A 25,807-nucleotide genomic window follows, 5' to 3' on the forward strand; every position below is an offset into this window, starting at 1 on the left:
AAAGTGCCCGTTTGTTGAGGCATTTTTTTTACGTGTGTGTACTTGTGGAGTCCTGTCTGTGCCCCTCAAAAATAATATTTAACTATCAATCATAGTTTTTGCTAAATAAAAGGGTCTGACTTGCATCAGTCACATGAACGCCATTAACCAATGATTGCCCTTGATGGCAGAACGCTCTGGATACGAGCCGGGAACGAGCTCAGAAAGAGCACGCACATGTTTGGAGGTCCGGAGCTGTAGTAGAAACACAAATTAACTCAGAGACACAGACTGATGCGACAAAACCAGTAAGTAGGTGTACAGCCTACACTGTAGTCTACAGCACACAGTATTAGCTTATTACGTACACGTTGGTAAGTTGTCTTGTGGCAACTGACGAATTGAAACAAATGAGCGTGCTGTGTGTGCAACAGCGCGACAAACATTACCTGTCCTTTTAATAACTGCACAAGTAGTGCTGGTCGTAGCTGCTGGCTGACTGGGTAAGGCTGTCATGGGTCTGTAGCTCTGTCAGCGTTTTAGGGAACATATTTAGTTTTAAAGTAAGTTACAGGGCTTCTCCTGCCTTTCCGCGAGGGCTTGTATTTCACTAAAAACAATCTAATATTCATGTCCACATAATTATGGATGATTATAATTAATATTATATATAATTAATACTTAAAAAACACGCGCTGTATTTTAAAGAACATACATTAAGAAGCAGATCATATTAGATTTATATTTTAAATAAGACAAAATGCTGATTTTACAGCAGTAAAATTATTGTATCTCTACAGTTTAAACATGTAATAAGCTTTCTGACTGCACAGAGTGAATAGTGAAACAAATACATCATGAATACAATATTTCATATTTATTACTTTTTTCCCCTCATTGCCTTATTATTGTAGCTCTAGTAATAAATAATAAGGGAAGGATTCTGGATCAGCACCATGATGCCCACAGTATATCCAGTATTCTGAAGAAGGTCTAAAATGTCACTGTGTGTGTTTTATGTATATAGATTTTTAAAATTATTACTCATGTACAAGTGGAGAGTGATAGATAAGATGAGGGGATGTCATATACTGGCATGAATTCAAAATTCTGCTCCTCACATACAAGGTCTTAAATAATCAGGCCCTGTCTTATCTTAATGACCTTGTAGTACCATATCACCTTATTAGAGCACTTCGCTCTCGCTCTGCAGGCCTACTTGTTGTTCCTAGAGTATTAAAAGTAGAATGGGAGGGAGAGCCTTCAGTTTTCAGGCCCCTCTTCTGTGGAACCAGCTTCCAGTTTGGATTCGGGAGACAGACACTATCTATACTTTCAGTTCTGTTCTAGGATGCCCTCTGGACCTAGTAGAGGTGGTGAGTGACAGGAGAATGGTGGCTAAGCTGTCATCCCTGTTGGACAACATCTCCCACCCCATGCAGGAGACTCTGACAGCACTGAGCAGCTCCTTCAGTGGGAGACTGCGGCACCTACGATGTGGGACGGAGAGATTTCGCAGGTCTTTCCTCCCCACTGCTGTCAGACTCCACAAGAAAGACTTTTGCAGCTGATCAAACACACAAACACACACATGTGCAATAAGACTGCTATATGTGCAATTCTTGTGCAATTCTTCTTCTGACGAAGTTGTATTTTTGTATTTTCCTACTCAGTTGTATATAGTATTTGTATTTCTATTTTATTCTATTGTATATATTATTCTATTCTATTTTATTCTATTGTATATAGTATTTTATTTTATTCTATTGTATTTTATTGCATTCCAGTGTTTTCTCATTTCTGCTACATAACTTTTCTCTTTTGCTGTAACAAAACAAATTTCCCACCTGTGGGACTAATAAAGGTCATCTTATCTTATCTTATTCTGTTTTTAATGAACTTATCATTGTCTTCTGGCTATGTTCCCTCTGTTTTTAAACATGCTATAGTGCAACCTGTTCTTTAAAAAAAGGTGTCTTGATCATTGTGATTTCGTTAATTATAGGCTGATATCCAAACTTCCGTTCCTCTCCAAAATCCTAGAGAAGATAGTTCTCTCGCAACTCCAGGCTTACCTGGATGCACATGACATCTGTGTTAAATTTCAATCTGGTTTTAAACCACGCCACAGCACTGAAACAGCTTTGCTGAGAGTCCTTAATGATCTTCTCTTAATTACTGATTCAGGGCATTCTGCTGTATTAGTCTTATTGGATTTGTCCTCAGCCTTTGATATGTAGACAATCCGAATGGTATTTCCTTATTTTCTTTCCACTGTGTTCCTCTTAATGATGAACTACAAATTTACCCTAAATTACTAAAATATCAATATTTTAATATGAGAATCGATTCTAGAACATAAGTTACTGGTATAAGGAATCGATATTTCAGTATTGATCCACACATCACTAATAATGACTTATTATGGCTCCTTTAAGTTCGATAGTTGCTATGTCCTCTGCCTCATATAATTAGGAGCTGGTGTGTAGGAGCCATTTTTCTTATTTCCCTGTCTTTATCACCACTAGAGGGTTGTATTTCATTTTATGTACTGGTTATAACAGAGGTAGGTACGGGGTTATTTAAGGTCAAGGGTAATTCTGTCCAGATGTTGCTGATGAGAAGGGGCAAACCATTTCCTACTGTGCTTAGTCTAGTTTCTTGTTGTCTGTGTTTAAATGAAAATTTAAATGGACGTTGCAATTTAGGACCCCTCCTTGATTCAGAGTCTTTCCCTTTTCACGTAAATGGTCTCCTTGACTCTGGTCTCAAACCGGCGTTCCTCCCTGTCCAGGATGTGTACCTGTGTTCCTGGAGGACAGGCGGGTCCATGGACCAGTCCACAGCTGAACACCGTACTTGGGTTCAACTTCCAGTGAAACTGAGGCCACAGCTCAGGACAATAGAAGATTGAAAAATGCTGCCTGGTCTAATGGGTCTTAATCTCTGCAACATTCAGCTTTCAGAATTTGTCTTAAACAGCATAAAAGCATGGATCCATCCCACCTTGTATGTTGAAAACGTTGAGGAACTCTGAGCAAATGAAACCACAACTTTAAAAAATGAATTCCCAAAATTAATTGTTTCGACATCTTAAACACAAAATCATAAGTTTTAATACCTACAGCAAGTTTAAGGAAAATTAAAAGATTTTAAAGAGCTTTCAACCTTTTTTCTCAAATATAAAACAGCAGGTGGCACTTACATGCATCTTTTATGGGATTGTCCAAAAATATCTAAATTCTCTGCATCAACAAGGAAATGAACTTGATACTAAACTTTAAGATCTGTAAACATCCGGGTCAATTCTTACCATGGTTGCTGCCTCTGAATAAAAATCTGGACAAAAGAGATCCACGTTATTAAATAAGCTTATGTTTAATGTCAGGAGATGTGTTATTGAACTGGATTACGGAGCAGCCCCCCTACTGTAACTCAGTGTTACAAGGAAATTTTTCATAACATTCAGGTCACATTTTTAATAAGCTGCAGGAACCCTGTTCAGTGTGAGTGGAGAACAGCCAAGTCTCATCCTCTGATAAACCTCCATCTGTGCCACTGAAAACAGTTCATCTGACTCTGACTGTAAACATGTTTCCATTTGTCACTTCAGTCTTTACTCTGAAATACAGGAAATGAAATCACAGCTCAAACTTCTTCATCCAACTGCTGGAACAAAGCGAACCACTCGACACGAACACTGAAGCAGAACAGTTTAGAAAGCTTAAAATGAGACTAGGGAACCATTTTCATTCATAGTTGCCTCATCAGATCTTTATAGGAGATTCACTCTGAACTCTTTGGAGCCTGATCTCAAGAGTTTTGAGTCTGACACTGAAACCAGAAGAGGATCTTTCTGTCTCTTCAGATTCACTGTGATGGGAGTGATTTCAGCCCTGAGTGATCACACTGATGTTTGCACAGAGCAGATAATTTAGTAAATGTTTTGGCACATTGGTAACAGTGAAACAGTTTATTAGTAACGTGGGATCGTTTGTGTGTGGAGTATGAACTGAGATTCCTGAAGCTCTTGTCACACTGGTCACAGCTGTAGTTTCCTTCCATGTGTGTACGCTCATGATAGTTACGATGAGCTGATTGTGAGAAGCTTTTGTCACAGTGTCTGCATTTGTATGGTTTCTCTCCTGTGTGCAGTCGTTTGTGTGTTTTAAGCCCACCTGCAGTAATGAAAGATGACCCACACTGATCACAGAGGTGCTTTTTTGTCCCACTGTGAATGAGTTCATGTCGTTTTAATTCACTTGAAGTGGTGAAGCGTCTCCCACATTCTTTGCAGTATTTCAGTTTGTCTCCAGTGTGTTTACGTTGATGTATTTTCAGGGTTTGTTGCCGACTGAAAGTTTTTCCACAAAGGTCACAGAGGAAGTCTTTCCCACCACCACAGTGATGACAGGGTTGAGAACTGGATCCATTTGTGTCGCTCTGCTTCTAAACATAGACACAAAGACAGTGTAAGTCAATCCTTCAACATTTTTATCCTGAATGTCGCCTGAAATAAAGAGCATCTCTGCAGACGTCCAATTACATTTTACTGTTTCAGTTAACACAAATAACAATATAAATACATACCTCACAGTAACTGCACTTGTAGAGTCTCTTTCTGGTGTGGATCTGTTGGTGTCGTCTCAGGTGATGTGGAGATTTAAAAGTCTTCTCACACAGGTCACATTTATAAGGTCTCTCCTCAGTGTGGTTAAACATGTGTTGTTTTAACTGTGTGTCTGTTATAAACTCTTTGCCACACTGTTCACAGCAGTACACATCATGGCTGGTGTGAATGCGTAGGTGTCTATTTCGGTGCCCTCTGTGGCTGAAAGTTTTTCCACAGATGTCACAGCTGTATGCCTTAATTCCAGAGTGGGTAACTAGATGATTCTGTAATTGGCCACTTTGAGTAAAAGCTCTTCCACACTGATCACAGCTGTACACTTTAACTCCACTGTGGATAACTTGGTGTGTTTTTAGAGCACTCTTCCAGGAAAAAGACTTTCCACACAAGTCACAGCTGAACGGTTTCTCTCCAGTGTGGATGACCTGATGATGTTTTAGTTTAGCCTTCACAGTAAAATCCTTCCCACACTTGTCACAGCTGTATGTTTTCTCTCTCTTTCTTCTCTGAGGTTTGTCGGCCTCCTGAGAGCGCTGACTTCTCGCTCCATGTTGGTCCTGCAGTGACAGAGATACAAACAGAGGCAGTGAGTGAAATGCAGTCGTAGAACAAACTGAACCTTCAAACTCCCTCCATTAACACTAGTTTTAAACCTGAAGGTGGAGTGTGGCACCAAACACCTTAAAGGTCTCTTATCCCCACCTGCTGGTAGTAGAAACACATTGCCTCCAACCTGGTGTTAAAAATAATTCATGACTGTTCAAACGTTTCACTGTAGAAAACATTGGATTCATTTTTGATTAAAGGCAATTAAATGTCATTCATTTTCAATCTATATTCATTGCATTTCAATTTGTATGAGCAAAAAACCTCAAAAATAAAGGGAAAATATACACACTTAATGTGTTTACTGCCTGATATCGGACTACCGTTGTGGTGCTTTGGACAATATTAAGTCTATTTATACAGCAATGAAAGCAATAATATTATTATTATTAGTATTAATAATAATAACAACAACAATATTAGTATTATTAGTATTATTATTAGTATTATTAGTATTATTATTAATAATAATAATAATAATAATAATAATAATAATAATAATAATAATAATAATAATAATAATAAAATTCCACAGCATGTATTTTATCCTGTCTTCCTTTTTTCGCTCCAACCGCTCTCTGCAGACGGCCCCGCCCCTCTGTGAGCCTGGTTCTGCTGGAGGTTTCTTCCTGTTAAAAGGGAGTTTTTCCTTCCCACTGTCACTAAAGTGCTTGCTCAAAGGGGGTCATATAATTGTTGGGTTTTTCGTCTGTATGTATTATTGTAGGATCCACATTACAATATAAAGCACCTTGAGGCGACTGTTGTTGTGATTTGGTGCTGTATAAATAACACTGAATTGAAAATGTAATTAATACTACTACTAATAATAAAGAATAATAATAGCTTGTGACTTCTTAATGTTTGTAAACATAATTTAAAAATACATAATATATAATAATATACAAAACAGTCATATAACAGGTTGGGATTATGAGAGTTTTAGACGTGACTGATTATTTGGTGAAACTGTGATATTTTCCTCACCTTCTGTGTTGAGCTCATTGTTTCCTCTGTAGTGACTCAGCTGAGTCCAGATGGCTGAAAATGTTCCTCTGCTGCTCCGCCAGACTCTTCTCCTCCTGCTGATCAGCTGGGACACAAAACAGATCTTTGTTAGGCTCCACACTGCACTGAAGAGTCAAAGTGTCTCATATGTTCATCTGACAACACAAAGTACAAATTTCACTCTGATTGCTTGAAGAAATCTTGTGAGACGTGTTGTGCTGCAAAGTGAGGAAACTCTCTTACTCACTTATACTTCAGGAGGAACTTTGTGACATTGGCTCTAATATTCTAAGCAGCCCTTTACTATGACAGGGCCAGAAAGTCCTATTTGAAGGTTTGGGAGAAGGACCATGTTAAAGGTGGATTGGGGTTTATACACTTTGTTATGATACAGGGAAGGCTGTAAGAGCCTGAGAAGGTGTCCTGAATGAACCTCTAAAAACGACTCTGCTTCAGTCTGGAAACAGCAACTACAAGTTTAAAGACTCCATCAACAATTCGCACCCAGCAACAGCCTGAACAGCTCCTCCTGTGGTTTCCACAAACAGGGACAGACCTGTTACTCCCCCACCCAACACTTTCCACACCTTCAGCCCCCCAGTCCCACCACGTCCACCATTCCCCAAACTTTGATTCTGTTCATCTGGACGTAGCTTTGGCAGTAGGAGAAACGTTTCGTCACTCATCCAAGTGACTTCTTCAGTCTCAGCTAGAGCTGGGCGATATAAGATTTTTTCATATCACGATATGTTTTTTTCATTTCAGGCGATAACGATATATATCACGATATAAGCCAAATAACTATATTTGTAAGATTTAAATGTGCCGTTGCTCACAAGTGAAATGTGAAATAATCAGCAGCTTGTTTTGATTTAAATATTTATTTCCCATAATAAGTTCAACAGGGTAGATGTACTTAAGGAACATGAGACTTTTTCAGATAAATAAAGGCAAATATTGCAAACTACACAAAAGGCAGCCGCTAAAGCATTTAAGTTTCAAAATAGAACAAACAAAACAGACTACTAAATTGTCAATTCCACTTAGAAACAAAATATTAATTCTAAAAATGAGTCTTAGTTTGTTTTACAGAAGATCAGACAAAATTGACTAACTTTTGTCAATATCAAATAAACTGAGAACTAAAGGGAAATTCTCAATCTCTCCTTGTTGTATAACTGAGCTTTTCAAACAGTTTTAACAGTTACTTTAGTCTGACAAAACCCGAATGACGAATTAGCGCTTTCAGTCAGAAATTGAGCATGCACCGGTTTATTGTATTTCCAGACTTGCTTTCGGCACATTTTACAGTGCACGCTACTCTGTTTTTTGTCAGACTTGAAATAGCCGAAATACCTTCACACTAAGGAACTTCTGTGGCTCTTCCGTTCGACAATCTCTCCGGAATTGGAACCATCATCTGTTTTCTCTTCGGTAACCTTCGGTCACGCTCTCGGTTGATTTTTCTCTAGTCGGCACACTCATTTCCTCCATTACCCGTGCGACACGGCGGCTGGCTCTGGCTGCTTCCCAAACAAATACACATGTGCGGCTTGGCACTTGTGCTGTACATAACAAGTCACGTGACGTGACGCTGCGGCTGTGATTGGTTCGGCTCTGCGCTACTTAATTTGGATTGGCTGTTCTTTTTTTTTTTTTTAAGAGGAAGAGCGGTGAGTAGTGATGGGATTTCCGGCTCTTTTTAGAGATCCGGCTCTTTCGGCTCGACTCACTAAAAATATCCGGCTCGGCTTACTAGAAAGATCCGACTCTTTCGGCTCCGAACCGGCTCTTCAGGTTGTTTTGTTGCTTTAATTATTTAATCATTAACAATAATATAAAATTATGCAGAAAAGGAATTACTAATGTAAAAAAAAGTGGTTTTATTTATATATGTTTATATATGGCCCCTAGAGACAAAGCACGTACAAACTCTAAAGGATATACAAACTCCAAAACACATTTCTAGCGTTAACTGAACTTCCAAAACAGAGCTACCCAGATCACTTAAATTACACAATTGAAAGCATGTGTGTATTGTTTGTGTATTTATAGACAAGCACTCATATTTATTCAAATAATTTAAAAAAAAGTTCATTTACCTGTTACTACCACACACCAAATCCGCTTGCTGATACTTCCTGGCTTGTGTAGCCACTAGGTAACAACACTGCGCCCAGCATCCTGGAGCACTTCTGTTGTCTTTTGTACTTGATTCTGAGTTTTTACGTGTTTTGGAGTTTGTACGTGCTTTGTCTCTAAGGGCCACCGTGAATATACTTTATTTATTCACTCCACATAAAATGTAATAAATAAATCATATAATACAAAAAACAACTATTTACATTTTAAACTTTTAACTATTTAAATTTTTAGCTTTTTCCTTTTAAACAAATTTAACGTGAAACAACACAAAACACTGCAAACCACAACACAATTAAATATAGATTAAAATATTAAAACAAAAAGAAGATGCACATTCTCTGTCATATGGGCCTGCATGATTTCTGAATCCTTTATCATCTGCAACTGAAAATAGTGGATGATTACTTGTCCCTCGCTCTCTTTCTCTCTGGCTCTGTTCCTGTGCTACTGCAAGTGTAACTAACGCCCCTCCCCCCTCTGCCCAGCGCAAAGTACAGGCCGCGCATGCGGAGTTTAGTGGAAAAAAGGGCGAGAGAGAGGGTGAGAGAATGAAAAAAAAAACCTCACGACTCACATCGTTCACTTCAAAGACCCGGCTCTAAGAGCCATTTCGGTCGCGAACGACCCATCACTAGCGGTGAGGTCTATCGCAATAGTTTAATTTTTCTATCGAGAAAAAGTTACTTCGCAATACATATTGTTATCGTTCTATCGCCCAGCTCTAGTCTCAGCTGACTGCAGGTTTCCCCAATTTTCAACAGTACATTTGCATAATTTCCACAATGGGCTGGGAGGTCAGTTATTGAGCATTAATATGCAAATTCTCATGATCATTGCTCAAATGCTGTGATTGCAGCGACTCCTCAACTCTTTGTGAATGGTACTCATGGCCATTGATCAGCGATCTTTGATTAATGAGCTCTGATCAGTGGTTTCAGTGCTTTCCTTCCTGTTTTGTCTGCAGCTGTGTTTGACACGGGAAAGACATTATTACATTCTTCACACTCTCCTGCACATTAACCACCACAATATATTTTTATTCTCTGTGCTTTCAAATATGAACACTGTTTACTTTCATCTCTGTTTCATTAGTTTTTGTTAACATCTTCCTGTGCATCACTTTACAGCAGCCACACTCATTAAAATGAGACTTTGTAGGAGTTCACTTCCTTTCATGTGTTCATCCACAGCTGCTGGACAATAAAGTTATTGTGACCCTGATACTGCAGCAGATCGCGCTCATCCATTTCCTGTTATCACTTCAAATAGACATGAGGCTGTAGAGGTTTGGTGCATGCAGGAAAACAGCTGCAGGGACAATGAAAAGACTTTTCTGCTCCAACTTTCTGCCAGCAAACGCTCAACTTCTCCCAGCATGCTGAGCTAATGATTAGTTGGTGTTTTTCTCCAAACACTCTCTCACTCTTCTCTCAACGTGTTCACAATAAACTGTGAACAGACACCGAGGAGAGCAGCAGAAGACCTAATTCAGGAGCTAAACTCAACATGAACTGAACTCACAGTAAAGTTAGCTCGGTGCTTACCTTTAGATGAGCCCACAAACCGAGAGAAACTCCGTGATGAAGCTGGAACTCTTTCCAAACACAGGAAACAGATCAGGGAGCAGAGACCCACGTGGTTCACGCTGATCTCAGCAACGATCCAGGAGACAAGGGTGGGCAGATCGATGCAGATATCGATCCAAACGTTGGTACTAGTTTATTCTCTTTGAATGAAAAAGCAGCTCTCTGCGCAAACACCTCCTCTCGTGGAGCGTACTCACTTTGCTCCGCCCCATCTTCTTCTTTATATCGTAATTTGGCGGTTGTCAAAAAACAAAATGGTGAATTACCGCCACCAACTGGTGTGGAGTGTGAACTGGAACATCGACCCTCAACTTGTCCCAAACCATTTATTTTCCTTGAAAAACTGGAATAAGGCCTGATAACTTTCACTTCTTGAGTCCTTTTGCAGTAAATCAATAAGATCCAGTTTCATGTTTATGTTACTGAGGTTTTGGATCAGTTACCTTCTCACAGTGTAATATAACATGTTCTACAGTTTTCTTTTCTCTTTTTTGAATGATTTGAATGGAGGTTATAATCCACCATCACTGAACTGAAATGAATTTCTAATTTGAGTGTATTTTATTGTGCAGGCTGAGTTTGATTAGATTTTCTTAGAGGTTATATTAATGTCATTAAATAGTTTTTTATTTTTTAGTAATGTATGTATGTATGTATTTCCTTTTATATACAGCACTAATTTACAATGGGAGTTTCCAAGGTGTGTTATTGCAGGGTAAATGTCATTTAGCCTTTTAAAAGTATTCTAATAATATCTTTTAACAGGAGTGATTGATTTTAAAAATGGGATTATTTATGTCTGTGTAATATTTCATTAGTCTCTGTTACTCTAATATTTCTCTCCATACTCAACCTTGTTTTTGTTTTTCCCTATAACACACAGTTATACATCACATATTATAAATCTGACTTTGATAAATATTTAGATCTTCACACATTTCAGGGTCCAAGTGTGGGTTGACTGAAGTGTTTGTTTTTATCCCAACAACATAATAAACATTTTACTGTTATATGTACAGAACCAAAAATCAAAAACATGATATATGCATTACTGTCTTCAGCCTCTAGGGGGCATTGTTGTTCAGGAAGTACATTCTACTCAGACAAGCTGCTAAAAGCGCTTCTCTAACCAAAGACTGTAAACAGAAGATGAGAGTTCAGAAACAGTAAAACAGATTCACAGAAGCCACAGTGATATTAAACATGCAGCACTGACGGGGATGACAGACAACATTACAGGTCAGTTGCAAAAACAATAACGCTAATACAGAACAAAGATACTGACTATAAATAAAGATGTTAGACCTCACTAAGATCAGGATAACTAGTGACCTTCAGGGCATCAATCCAGTATGTCTCTGATGACATGAGATGAGCAGTGTTACAATTTATGAAACTGATGAAAGATTTTAACACAAAAAAGTAAAGAAGTGTTTTTAAAATAGAATCTCTCGGGAAAATGAAGGTGTGGCAACACACAAATATATATTAGCAATTACATTTCAGCTCGCCTCGACTTTTGTAATAGTCTTTACTCTGGTGTTAGTCTGTCATCAGTCAGCCGACTGCAGCTGGTCCAAAACGCTGCAGCACGGTTACTAACGGGCACACGCAAACAAGACCACATATCTCCCATACTGGCATCCATACACTGGCTGCCAGTCAAGTTTTTGAATTCATTTTAAGATTTTATTATTTGTTTTTAAGGTGTTGCATAGGTCTGCACCCTCATACCTTTCTGATTATTTAAATTGGTACATTCCTGCTAGATCACTGAGGTCTGCAGATCAGATGCTCTTAGTTGTCCACGGTCCACATTAAACACAGAGGAGACCGGGCCTTTGCTGTGACTGCTGCTATCCCTGCACATCAGGACCTCCTCAACATTGGACAGTTTTAAAACCCTCTTAAAAATGAATGAGTTTTTAAAACTTTTGTCTTACTCAAATTGTATAGAAGTATTGTGTTGTATAGCTGGAGACAGCATTTATACCGCTGTCTGCTTTGGTCGCAAAGCCATCATGGATCTCTGTGGAGATCCGGCTTTCTTTAGATTCAGTTAAAATCAAGGCACTCGAAAAGATCCTCTGGAAAAGAGTAATATTCTTGGAACAGAGTTTATTAAACAGAATTATATTGACAGCAAGAAATTACACACAGAATATAGCGAGACAGTTAGCAGAAAGCAAAGTGAAGCGAACCCCATGGTGAAGAGCCTTTAAGCACAAACATAACGAATTTGCAAAGGGATAACAAACAGTCATTATAATTCATCACACATTGAAATATCAGACAAATCAACAATACAGCTCTTCCAAATAGTGGCCCATTAATATTATGCTGAACACAGTCCAAAAGATTCAATAAGTCACATCAGTCTCTACTGTCTGTCTACTGTTTACTATAATAGCCAAGTAACTAACAAAGGTAAACAGCAGTTTTCTCAATCCCTACTAATGAATGTTATCTTGTTTCAGGACAATACCAGGTAAGCAGATGTGTCATTTTTTCTGGGATTTCACACAACCCAGGAAAAATAATTAATACATAATAGGCTTGGAGTAACAATATGAATCATAATCAAGCAGCCTGCCCCCTCCCTTTTTGACAGGTTGTGTGTGAGACTTCAGCACAGCAGCAAACAGGCGCACCGAGGCCCCTCACACTCAGTTTTTACATATATGCTGTCAACGTTACCGCTGTCATCAAGATTGACACAATTACAATTTTTAACCCATCTGGAGCGCAGAATGCACAAACTTTGGACAAACTGTCCAAAATGCATTGACAGAGACATTTCAGGGATTTTGAGTCATTCTGCAATCCAGAACGGATTAATTGTGTAAAAATTTTAAAGCACGTAATCGTGATGTCAGCATTGACGTTAAGTTTAACCCTCAAACCAGAAAAGGATCTTTCTGTCTCTTCAGATTCACTTTGATGGGAGTGATTTCAGCCCTGAGTGATCACGCTGATGTTTGCACAGAGCAGACAATGAGGTGAATGTTTTGGCACATTGGTAACAGTGAAACAGTTTATTAGTAACGTGGGATCGTTTGTGTTCAGAGTATGAACTGAGATTCCTGAAGCTCTTGTCACACTGGTCACAGCTGTAGTTTCCTTCCATGTGTGCACGTTCATGCTTGTTACGACTACCTGAATGTGAGAAGCTTTTTTCACAGTGTCTGCACTTGTATGGTTTCTCTCTTGTGTGGACACGTTTGTGTCTTTTAAGAGTGACTGCAGTGATGAAAGATGACCCACACTGATCACAAACGTGCTTTTTAACCCCACTGTGAATCAGTTCATGGCGTTTTAATCTACTTGATGTGGTGAAGCTTCTCCCACATTCTTTGCAGTATTTCAGTTTGTCTCCAGTGTGTCTATGTTGATGTGTTTTTAGGGCAGCTTGATTCTATCTGAACTCTGTGGAGCCTGATCTCAAGCTTTTTGAGTCTGACACAGAAACCAGAGTATCGTTCTGTGTCTTCAGATTCACTGTGATCCAGTGATGGGAGTGATTTAAGCCCTGAGTGATCACGCTGATGTTTGCACAGAGCAGACAATGAGGTGAATGTTTTGGCACATTGGTAACAGTGAAACTGTTTATTAGTAACGTGGGATCGTTTGTGTTTGGAGTATGAACTGAGATTACTGAAGCTCTTGTCACACTGGTCACAGCTGTAGTTTCCTTCCATGTGTGCACGTTCATGAATGTTACAACTACTTGATTGTGAGAAGCTTTTGTCACAGTGTCTGCACTTGTATGGTTTCTCTCCTGTGTGGACTCGTTTGTGTGTTTTAAGGTGACTTACAGTGGTGAAGATTGACTCACACTGATCACAGCGGTGCTTTTTAACCCCACTGTGAATCAGTTCATGTTGTTTTAATCCACTTGATGTGGTGAAGCTTCTCCCACATTCTTTACAGTATTTCAGTTTGTCTCCAGTGTGTCTACGTTGATGTACTTTTAAGGTGTATTGGTGACTGAAAGTTTTTCCACAGAGGTCACAACGAAAGTCTTTCCCACCACCACAGTGATGACAGGGTTGAGAACTGGATCCATCTGTGTCGTTCTGCTTCTAAACAAAGACACAAAGACAGTGAAAGTAAGTCCTTCAACACTTTTATCCTGAACGTCGCCTGAAATAAAGAGCATCTCTGCAGACGTCCAATTACATTTTACTGTTTAACGCACTCAGTTTACTGGGCTGCAATAACTACAATATTACCACCATAATACTACAGTAATACTAAAATCATAACTGACATGAAAATCTGAATAATCACTCAGAGCTGCTTTTCCATGCAGTAGAATTGCTAACATGCTAACACAGTTTAATGAACAGAGTTGTTCCAAACAGTCAGGCTAAAATGACAAGATAACAATATAAACACATACCTCACAGTAGCTGCACTTGTAGAGTCTCTTTCTGGTGTGGATCTGTTGGTGTTCTCTCAGGTTACGTGGATCTTTAAAACTCTTCTCACACAGGTCACATTTATAAGGTCTCTCCTCAGTGTGGGTAAACATGTGTTGTTGTAAATGCGCGTTGGTTGTACACGTTCTGCCACACTGATCGCAGCAGTACACATCATGTCCGGTGTGAATGCGTAGGTGTGTATTTCGATTCCGTATCTGGCTGAAAGTTTTGCCACAGATGTCACAGCTGTATGCCTTAATTCCAGAGTGGGTAACTAGATGCCTCTGTAAGCTGCTACTGTGAGTAAAAGCTCTGCCACACTGATCACAGCTGTACGCTTTAACTCCACTGTGGATGAGTTGGTGTTCTTTTAGAGCATCCTTCCTGGAAAAAGACTTTCCACACAAGTCACAGCTGAACGGTTTCTCTCCAGTGTGGATGACCTGATGCTGTTTAAGTGTAGACTTCACAGTAAAACCCATCCCACACTCATCACAGCTGTATTTGTTCTCTCTCTTTCTTCTGTGAGGTTTGTCGGCCTCCTGAGAGCGCTGACTTCTCGCTCCATGTTGGTCCTGCAGTGACAGAGATACAAACAGAGGCAGTGAGTGAAATGCAGTCGTGGAACAAACTCAACCTTCAAACTTCCTCCATTAACACTAGTTTTGAACCTGAAGGTGGAGTGTGGCGCCAAACACCTTAAAGGTCTCTTATCCCCACCTGCTGGTAGTTCTAACACATTACATCTAACCTGGTGTTAAAAATAATTAATGACTGTTCAAACCAATGACTGTAGAAAACATTGTCTGTATTGTGCACTGGTGTCTGGCTCTGGTATAGATCATAAGCCCCGCCTCCTCCATGTTAGACAGGAGTGGGATCAGATAATTTTTCAATCATTAGCTATAGATTAAAATAGTAAAGCCCAATATTTATGGACTGAAACCAACTACAGCTGTTTGTTTGGTAGCTTACGTTAAAATAAAGTTTGTTTCAAATATTCTGGTTAAAAGAAACAGTCTGGATGATTCTTAATAAGTTATTGTTGACAGTTACATGGATATTACTCTGTACAGCTTACATGCTCTGAGAGAAATAATTTGAAGCTTTAATATTTCTTGTCTGGTACCCAGGCAACCGCTGAAACACCAGTTATAATACCTGCGTATGTTGGTGACCACAATGCAGCAGCAGACTGAACAAGGACTGAAACCTGCTCCATCATCTCATCTTTATCAATTTACATAGCACCAACAACTCAAAGGTAAACATATTGCAAAATCTGTTAGTATATAAGGCTTTGTCCTTATCTAATAAACAGCTCATATGTCAGCTGGCAGCAGAGCTGTAGAAAGGAAGATATGTAAGAGAAGAACTTCAGATCCCGAGTGTGTGAGGACAGAGAGGATCAGCTTTATTTCAGATTTGAGGGATAAACTTTATTTTTCAGTTTGTGATGATTCTGTTCTCTTTGTGATTCCAGGAGCTGCCCTCAGATTCAGACCTCAGCACCACCCAGTGACAGCAGACAGATCATCCAACATGTTCACATGTTAACTGCAAAATTAATTGATGAAAACAGTACAAAAGGTTAAAGTACCACATGATGTGCTGTCAGTGAAAGCTGCAGCTCTTTTTGTTGATACATTTAAAGTAGTGCTATCAATAGATTAAAATAAATAACCTCATAAATAATCTAATAAATCGCTCAATTTTCTGCATTTAATCGCAATCAATTGATCAATATGCCAGAATGCAATTACACTTTTTGAACTTTATATTTAAGCATGTAACAGACATTCATGCAATATAATGAAATAAATAAAGAATAAACACAAAGAATATTTGCTTTGTGTTTGCTTCAATCATTTAACACAGGTTCTCTCCCGTGAAATACAACTTTTTAAAAAGCCTATTTACTAATATGTAAGTATACATTAATATATAATATATAATATATATATGAGTGCTGTCAAACAATTAAAATGTTTAATCATATTCATCACAGGGTTACTGTGGATTCATTTATTCTTTATGTTTCCTTTTATATATTTCCATAAATTTCTAATTTCTTCAATGATAATAAACTCAATGTAACAGTTACTGGCTTGGTTCAATGAAGGAAAATATCTGTTTGTAACCTGAGGGTTTTTACTTTTACTCCTTACATTTAAAAAACAGATGTGTTACTTTTGGTCTGAGGAATTTGAGGAGAGTTATTTCATCACTGCGGGCATCAAACATCAAACCAATATGAACCTAAACAGTAACACATGAAAGGCAATCCTGATCATGTACTAATCACCAGGGTGTGAAATACAAAAAGAGATGAAAGAGGCAAAACTATAAGTAAGCCAATTTTTTTTCTTCTTTTTGTTTTTGCACAGCAACTGAACGACCGCAGGTGCTCATAAGTTGCAGGAGCGTTTTCTCCAAGCATGACATCCCGGTGTATTTCAGACCCATCAACACGCTCAGAAAAAAACTGGTTCACCCGAAAGACAAAACTCCAAAACACAGATTTAACAATGTGGTGTGTGCTGTACAGTGTAGCGAGGAATGCCCAGACCTCTACATTGGAGAGACCAAACAGCCACTTCACAAGCGCATGGCACAACATAGAAGAGCCACCTCCACAGGACAAGACTCAGCTGTCCATCTGCATCTAAAGGTCAAAGGTCACTCTTTCGAGGATGCCAATGTTCACATTTTAGACAGAGAGGACAGATGGTTTGAAAGAGGACTGAAAGAAGCCATCTATGTCCACTGTGAGCGACCATCTTTGAACAGAGGCGGTGGTTTATGACACCAACTGTCTGCCATCTATAATCCAGTTTTGAGTTCCCTCCCCAGACGCCTTAACGCCCACTCACATCCTGGGCCATGTGACCTCAGGAATTCGCATGATAAGGTGGGGCCAGGTTTCACAATGAGCTCACCCGAAACCCTGGCTGATTGGGACCCACACCCAGTTTCACACCTTGGCTCAGGCGATTAGAGGATCATCAGGGGGTCCTTTTGTCCCTCTGTGGGGGGAAACTCCCACTAGGTTTAAATCTGGGACTCCCCACCATTTGACCTTAGAACTGAAGAAGCTTCTTGGATGAGAGGTGAAACGTCTTCAAGTAACTTAAAGAAGTCCAGACGCTTTTCTTTGCAAGCTCCTTTGACAAGTTGCAGTAACAATACTTCAGCATTTAGCTTCCATGCAGAAGACGAGCGACCATAAATTGATTAATATTTTTTAAGTGGCAGGTAATTTCAAATGCAGCATTTCTATCAGCTCAAAAAACATCAGCAAACAAACAAACAGTTTATGTGCAGTTTTGTCTCACAGTGTGTTACTCGCTAAAGCAGCGGTCCCCAACCCCCGGGCCACGGACCGGTACATGAGTTATTTGGTACCAGGCCGCAAGAGTGAGACTCGGGTGTGAAATGTATGGTTTTCAGGGTTCTTATCGGTTTTTAGCGTTATTTTGTTATCGTTTTTTTCGTTAACTCGGTTTTCCTGGGTCTTTTCACGTGTGTTATGAAAAAAATCTTCTTTTTTTTGGTACCGGTACTATTTTTATTTTGTTGTATTTATCCGCGACACCTTAAAGGCCGGTCCGTGAATATATTGTCGGGCACAAATCGGTCCGTGACGCAAAAAAGGTTGGGGACCGCTGCGGTAAATGTCCAGCTGCTGTACATCACAGGGAGAGAAAGGAAAGAGAGCTAACTTAACTCAGAGATGGAGAAAGATAAGACACACAGGACAGGAGAGGAAGAAGAGAGGTTAGATTTAAAGGGAAGGACTGCTCAGTGGGATTTGATCAACTGGAGATTAAAGCTTACATGTAAGTCCTCATGTGTTGAAATCAGACATTGGGTCTGTACATGTGACATTATGTTTTTTCATAAACTGAAAGATGCTGCAAAACAATCTGAGGCAGATTATTTAGTGAAGTGATTGTATATATAATAATATACGACACAGTCATATAACAGGTTGGGAGTATGAGAGTTTTAGACGTGACTGATTATTTGGTGAAACTGTGATATTTTCCTCACCTTCTGTGTTGAGCTCATTGTTTCCTCTGTAGTGACTCAGCTGAGTCCAGATGGCTGAAAATGTTCCTCTGCTGCTCCGTCAGACTCTTCTCCTCCTGCTGATCAGCTGGGACACAAAACAGATCTTTGTTAGGCTCCACACTGCACTGAAGAGTCAAAGTGTCTCATATGTTCATCTGACAACACAAAGTACAAATTTCACTCCGATTGCTTGTAGAAATCTTGTGAGACGTGTTGTGCTGCAAAGTGAGGAAACTCTCTCACTCACTTATACTTCAGGAGGAACTTTGTGACATTGGCTCTAATATTCTAAGCAGCCCTTTACTATGACAGGGCCAGAAAGTCCTATAGAGATTGAAAATGTGACGTCATTCAATGGTAAAACTGCAAAGAATTCTGGGAACTCGTGGCAAGAGGTACTAGCGCACGCAGGCTTTCAATTGAAATCAGTTACACAGCGATAAAAAAGAAACACAAAAAACTGTCAAGAAACTGTTGTATTATTAACTGCAATAGCCGGTCGCATGACAGCCACGGGAAGCCTACGGGTAAAGAGATCGTTTTTTTTTATCGGATTACGTCGCTGAAGAGAAATTATTCAAGCCATGTTTCTGAAGTAAAAAGCGGCGACGGATGGCCTGGATTGCAGCCATTCAAAGACCAAATATAACGTCCCAGAACACTCCAGCTCACAGGTTAGTCTGCTCCAAGCATTTCCACAAAGGTCAGTGTTTTGTAGTAGTTAAAACGTCATTTTTCATAACATAATTGGTGATATAGGTTACAAGCAAGTCTGGCGCTGAACAGAAATTGTGTCGCTATCCTATCGCTGATTGCCCAGTACGATTACAGCATACAGTATTATTGTCACTGCTACATTTCTGTAATGCGAACCAGAAATTATTTCCACTACTAATTAATTACCGTTGAGCTCAAAGGTCCTATTAATAAACGGTTAACGAATGTGTATTTATGAAGACGATTTGTGAGACTGATAAACTTATGATATGTACGATGGTCTTTTGTTCTACACGGTGCATTTCATGGTCCTGTACTCATCCGTCAGTAAACTGTACCTGGGCTTGTTGCAGTGACCTGAAGTTACTGAACTTCATGAGTGTATGCACTCACTCCAAGACCCGTATAATTATAAATATGAGCGTGGTGAAAGTTGGGCAGCACGCTAACGTATTTTGTCCACTCTGTGTGCTCGTAAGGGTCTAACCCTTTCACTCCTTTGATTTTTTTCCTCGTATCTTTTCTTTGCCTTTTCATCAAGTCTGTCTTTGTACAGACCGGCATTGTTCTCCTTCGTTTTGTACATAACTTTTTTGGGGGGCAAAGAAAAAGCAAGAAGGTATTGGAACCGGAGAATGAACGTTTTGCGGTGCTGCAAATGCTTGCATTTGATGCGGTACTTGGATTGTTTTGCCACAAGTTACCGGCATGCAATGCGCGAAAGTAATGTGGTCTGTCAATCTCTATTTGAAGGTTTGGGAGAAGGACCATGTTAAAGGTGGATTGGGGTTTATAGCCTTTGTTATGATACAGGTAAGGCTGTAAGAGCCTGAGAAGGTGTCCTGAATGAACCTCTAAAACCAGTTTTCAGCTAACGACTCTGCTTCAGTCTGGAAAACAGCAACTACAAGTTTAAAGACTCCATCAAAAATTCACACCCAGCAACAGCCTGAACAGCTCCTCCTGTGGTTTCCACAAACAGGGACAGACCTGTTACTCCCCCACCCCACACTTTCCACACCTTCAGCCCCCCAGTCCCACCACCTCCACCATTCCCCAACAACTAGTGATTAAAGCTCATTGATCAAATGCTGTAATTGCAGCGACTCACTCACTGTGAACGGTAATCACGGTAATCATTGATTAATTAGCTTTGATCAGTGCTTTAATTCCTGCTTTGAGTGCAGCTGTGTTTGACACAGGAAGACATTATTACATTCTTCATGATTATACTTTATTCTTTTTGGGGGAAGTGCAGCTTTAAACCTTCACATGATTCAAGTCAACCCAACAAATCAATCTGAACGATCACAGGTGGGAAAAACTTCTGTAGATAAAATGAAATAAAACCCAACATTCAATCCACAACATGATTAAAAACATGATTCTCCCAAATCACCAAGAGCTGCACATTAACCACCACAATATATTTTTATTCTCTGTGCTTTCAAATATGAACACTGTTTACTTTCATCTCTGTTTCATTAGTTTTTGTTAACATCTTCCTGTGCATCACTTTACAGCAGCCACACTCATTAAAATGACACTTTGTAGGAGTTCACTTCCTCTCATGTGTTCATCCACAGCAGCTGGACAATAAAGTTTATTGTGACCCTGATACTGCAGCAGATCGCTCTCATCCATTTCCTGTTATCCCTTCAAATAGAAATGAGGCTGTAGAGGTTTGGTGCATGCAGAAAAACAGCTGCAGGGACAATGAAAAGACTTTTCTGCTCCAACTTCTCCCAGCATGCTGAGCTAATGATTAGTTGGTGTTTTTCTCCAAACACTCTCTCACTCTTCTCTCAACGTGTTCACAATAAACTGTGAACAGACACCGAGGAGAGCAGCAGAAGACCTCATTCAGGAGCTAAACTCAACATGAACTGAACTCACAGTAAAGTTAGCTCGGTGCTTACCTTTAGATGAGCCCACAAACCGAGAGAAACTCCGTGATGAAGCTGGAACTCTTTCCAAACACAGGAAACACATCAGGGAGCAGAGACCCACGTGGTTCACGCTGATCTCAGCTACGATCCAGGAGACAAGGGTGGGCAGATCGATGCAGATATCGATCCAAACGTTGGTTTAGTTTGTTTTATCATCCAAATTCACGATGTTACTCCTTAGGATGAAACGGTAACTCCGTCTGCGTAAACTGTTTCCAGCATGTGATCCCGGAACAGACTTCTTCTTCTTTGTATTGTTTATTGGCGGTTGTAAAACACCAAAATGGTGCATTACCGCCACCAACTGGTGTGGAGTGAAACGTCGACACCCAAATCCTCCCTAAATGTATACTCTGTTTTAAAAACTGGAATAAGTCCTGACAACTTTCACTTCTTGAACCCTTTTTCAGTAAACTTGCGTTTTGAACAGCGAGCGCGTCAACATTATCCCCCTATTCAGCTTCTCGGCGACTCAAAGGTTTTACAGTCACCAATAGTAGTGTTCAAATCAATATGTCCAAATCTTATTCCAGATATGACCACCTCCTCTCTCCTACTCCTTCCTGTGCTTCTCATTTCTCCTACCCTCCTTAAAGTTTTATACAACCATTGTCTCCTCCGTTCTTCCTCCCACTGTTTTTGTCATGTTTCCTTTATTTCTTGCCTTATTATACTCGTTATCTCTGTCTGACAGAAGTTAATAGCCAGGTCAGTTAACCCATGTTTTGTGGCTTTCTTCACAACTCTGTCGTTTCATTTCCTCTGACTCCATAGTGAGCTGGAATCCATAAAAAGCCAACTATAAGTCCCATCATGTGTATTTTGTTAAATGTTTGCTGAACCTCTGTTAGTACATCTGCTCTACTTTCTGAGCGGCTACACTATAAACTGTCCAATGAAGAGCTTCAGTCCGAACAAATGCCTGATTGTAACGGTCACATGTCTTCTACCCACTGAACAGCTGACAGTACTGGAAGCATTTCTCCAGTGTGTACTGACGGTCCACCATTGATCCTTTTCAGGGACAACAAATGCTACCCCGGTTTGACTGGCTGTATTCTTTGATGCATCTGTATATATTTGTACATAATTATAATACTGATCATTGTAAGTCTGTACTGTATGTAAGTTTCCATCAAATTCCCCATTCCTGTTCTTCTTTTCGTGTAATGTGAAATCTACTGTGGCATTTGGCTCAAGCAGATCCCAGGAACAACATTGGAGATCAGAGCGCAGTCCTAGGAACAGCTAGGATGCACAGGAAGTATATGAAAATCTGGTTGTATAAAAGTTACATTTTTGTAGTGGTTGTGTTGTTAGGTTCTGGGTATTTGCATATGGTTTTTAAAAAATTAATATAATCTTTGTAAAAACTGCTCGTAAACTAGCTTGTATGGTGGGTCCTGTGATTTTTCATGTATTGTCGCTAACATACAGCTGATTTTGATTTTTAGAATTAACCTTTTTGTGATATGCTTTGGTACCAAAGAGCTAACGGCTCAATTTATTAAAATCAGGCAATAACAATAACCTCTTCACTGGGGTGAAGAATCCAGCCACTGTAGCATGGAGGTACAAGAATAAATCAATTTACACTTCATATTGATATGGGTACAGTTTATTAACCCTTGTGCTGTACAGAACCTGTGGTGTCCAGATTGTAGATGGATTTAGGGATAGATATTTGATGGCACCTGTGTGTGCCGCTTGGCATCACCTGTTACCTGCTTTGTTTTTGCTAGCTTTGTTTACATCTGTTTTCTTCAAAAATGTCTGTACACTTCTGGTTTATGACTTCCAATTGCTACTAAATATCAGAGCCACTGTTGTAGAGCAATCCCGACTGGCCCAAGGACGTGAAGATTTTCATATCCCACCTGTGTTCGAGACTGTACCACTGTTCCTCTGGTGCGATCCACAATGCCATCCCACCAGGAAGAAATGTCAAAGAAGGCGAGGGAAACGGGGCAGTGTATTGGTAAAATTCAAAAATTGCATGGCTGCTTCACCGACAGCTAATTCTTACGCTCTTCTGAACAAATTTGCCCCGGATATCAAGTTGTTCATCTCCGGGCAATCCCTGGAATTGGTGCACCTATTGGAATTGGCCAGCAACCCTGTGTTAGCTAGATTGGCTGTGGTTAATGCGAGGTGCTAAAAAAAATAAAACCTTTATTTTGAATGACTTCTTCACCACTCGTCGCTTTAATTTTCTTCTGGTGACGGAAACTTGGCTAAACTTGGGTGAGTTAAGCTCGCTTTCGGAAGTTGTCCCTCCAGGCTGTGAATATCTGAAGTCGCCATGGACTACCGGCCAGGCTGGAGGGCTCGCCATAGTTAATAAAACTATTTCAACTGTCAGCATTGGAATGGTTTCAATCTTACCTGTCTAACCAAAGTTCTTCTCCTAGATTAGGGGATACATGTTCCTCAAAACCCTCAATTTTTTGTGGGGTCCCCCAGGGGTCCATTCTTGGCACAGTTCTCTTTCAATTTATATCCTCTCTTTAACGGCAACCTTCGGTCCTTCTTTGCCGTTTCTGCAGGACGTAAAATTTCTGACTCGTGCTCTTGTTAAGTAGTTTGGATGCCTTCCGGTAGCAAAAACGAGGCGAAGGAAAAAAGGGGCAAAACATTTATTTTCCACACAAATCAAAAGGTACAAAACAAATGCCTCTGGTGGGAGCTCCGTTTACATTCCCTTTATGTTACAACAAAAAATAACATTAAAACGGCGACGGTCAGAAAACTGTTGCTCCACGTCCTGCTTGCTTACCTAACCTTTTACCCACACCCCTCCGCATGTGGGCCAAATACACACCCCCTTTACGACATCTATCAACACTTTACAACAACGACAGACTAACAAAGCAGGATTAATTTATGGAGCACAGACTATTACATTATAACATAAAATGTTCAAGATTATAATAGAAACTTAAAGATTATGACAAATACTTAAATATGGCATGAAGTAACTGAGTAAAATATTGGCCTGGACTTGGCTCCAACACTCTCTATGCGCTCAATTTTTTAAAAAACCTGGCATCTCACACCATTGTTATGCAGACAACTCACAGATTTACCTGCCACTGAAACATAAATCTGTGAGTCCTTTGAAGGGATTGCTGGATTGTTTGGAGGATGTTAAGGCGTGGATGGTTTTAAACCTTCTCAGCTTAAATGAACAGAAAACAGAGTGTTTGGTCCCTGTGACCACTATGACTTTGGCCCCTTAGGAATTTATTTTGAAAAAGCCCTTGTGAGGAACCAAGGAGTGAGTTTTGATAGTAATCTAACATTTGATGAACATATTAATGCCATCATCAAGACCAGTTTCTTTCATCTTCAGCTACTTGCAAAGTGAAGCCATTTCTCTGTTTTACAGACTTTGAGATAGCTATCCATGCCTTCATTTCATCTCACCTCGACTTATGTAATAGTCTTTACTCTGGTGTTAGTCTGTCATCAGCTAGCCGACTGCAGCTAGTCCAAATGCTGCAGCACAGTTACTAGCTGGCACATGGAACTACTTTGAACACCGGCGCCCCCGTGCGTGGCATCCTGTTACAGCAGCTCCGCTCATTCTTAGCTTCTTTCTTATCTCCTCTTTACTTTTGCCAATTTTTTTTGTATCTAAAGTTTTAGCTGTTAGATTCTGCAGTCATGGACTACCGTTTTGTGCTAGTCTTGGTTGTCTTTCTCTGTTTGTTTTTTTTTTCAACTTTTGTTGGCCGTGTTTGGGAACCCGGCACATGGATCCTTTGTTTAGTGTAGGTATCAGCTGTTACCACTGCCCAGCTGCCTGTAAGCCCCAGCTCACTTCCACGCCTGCTGCGCTGCCGCTGCTTGACATATGGGTGGCCATCAGGCCAGCTCCCGGGCTTCCGCTGGAGGCACGGGCAACCACCAGAGTGGACACTTCCCCATCGCTGGGCTGGTGCGTGGGGCGTCGATGGTCCGGGCCGATTCCCTCGCCTGTTCGCGGGGTGAGGTGAAGCGGGCAAGGGGGATATGTGGTAGGGCGTGTTATGCGATGCCGCTGCAGGTTTGGTGGTGGTGATGTGTATGGCTGCAAGCGGGAGAGCTGAAGCCGTTGAATGTACTGTTACAGCAACCGTGTGATTATTGTGGTTTATTTGAAGAGTTTCAGTCAGGTTTCAGAGCTCATCACAGCACAGAAACAGCTTTAGTGAAGGTTACAAATAATCTTCTTATGGCCTCTGACAGTGGAATCATCTCTGTGCTTGTCCTTCTTGACCTTAGTGCAGCATTCGATACTGTTGACCATAATATCCTATTAGAGCGATTAGAACATGCTGTAGGTATTACAGGTATTGCACTGCAGTGGTTTGTATCATATCTATCTAGTAGACTCCAATTTGTGCATGTAAATGGAGAGTCCTCTCCACACACTGAGGTTAATTATGGAGTTCCACAGGGTTCAGTGCTAGGACCAATTCTGTTTTCATTATACATGCTTCCCCTAGGCAGCATCATTAGAAGACATAGCATACATTTTCACTGCTATGCAGATGACACCCAGCTCTATCTGTCCATGAAGCCAGATAACACACACCAATTAGTTAAACTGCAGGAATGTCTTAAAGACATAAAGACTTGGATGGCCACTAACTTTCTGCTTCTTAACTTAGATAAAACTGAGGTCATTGTACTCGGCGCTGAAAA

At 40.1% G+C, this 25,807-nt stretch overlaps 2 protein-coding genes across 8 annotated transcripts in view; both read right to left on the bottom strand.

The window, feature by feature from the left end:
* Window positions 1–25,807, bottom strand: part of LOC148101567 (uncharacterized) — a 161,242-nt gene that overhangs the window by 126,821 nt on the left and 8,614 nt on the right. The gene's annotated exons all lie outside the window — the stretch shown is intronic.
* Window positions 3,747–25,807, bottom strand: part of LOC148101570 (uncharacterized) — a 59,605-nt gene continuing 37,544 nt past the window's right edge. The window contains exons 1-4 of one of the 7 annotated variants that reach the window (XM_087846432.1): window positions 18,432–18,449; window positions 14,654–14,953; window positions 4,570–5,034; window positions 3,747–4,428 (exon numbers count right to left, since the gene is read on the bottom strand). In XM_087846432.1, the coding sequence (XP_087702558.1) occupies window positions 3,850–4,428; window positions 4,570–5,034; window positions 14,654–14,953; window positions 18,432–18,449 (1,362 nt within the window). In that variant the 3' untranslated portion in view covers window positions 3,747–3,849. Of the gene's footprint in view, window positions 4,429–4,569; window positions 5,167–12,055; window positions 14,037–14,356; window positions 14,954–18,431; window positions 18,450–25,807 lie in introns of those variants that run through there. The other 6 variants (XM_087846431.1, XM_087846427.1, XM_087846423.1 and 3 more) reach the window with 6 other exon arrangements.

Source organism: Neolamprologus brichardi, chromosome 9 (genome assembly GCF_056152115.1).
Source record: "Neolamprologus brichardi isolate AB-2024 chromosome 9, ASM5615211v1, whole genome shotgun sequence".
NCBI classification, from domain to species: domain Eukaryota; kingdom Metazoa; phylum Chordata; class Actinopteri; order Cichliformes; family Cichlidae; genus Neolamprologus; species Neolamprologus brichardi.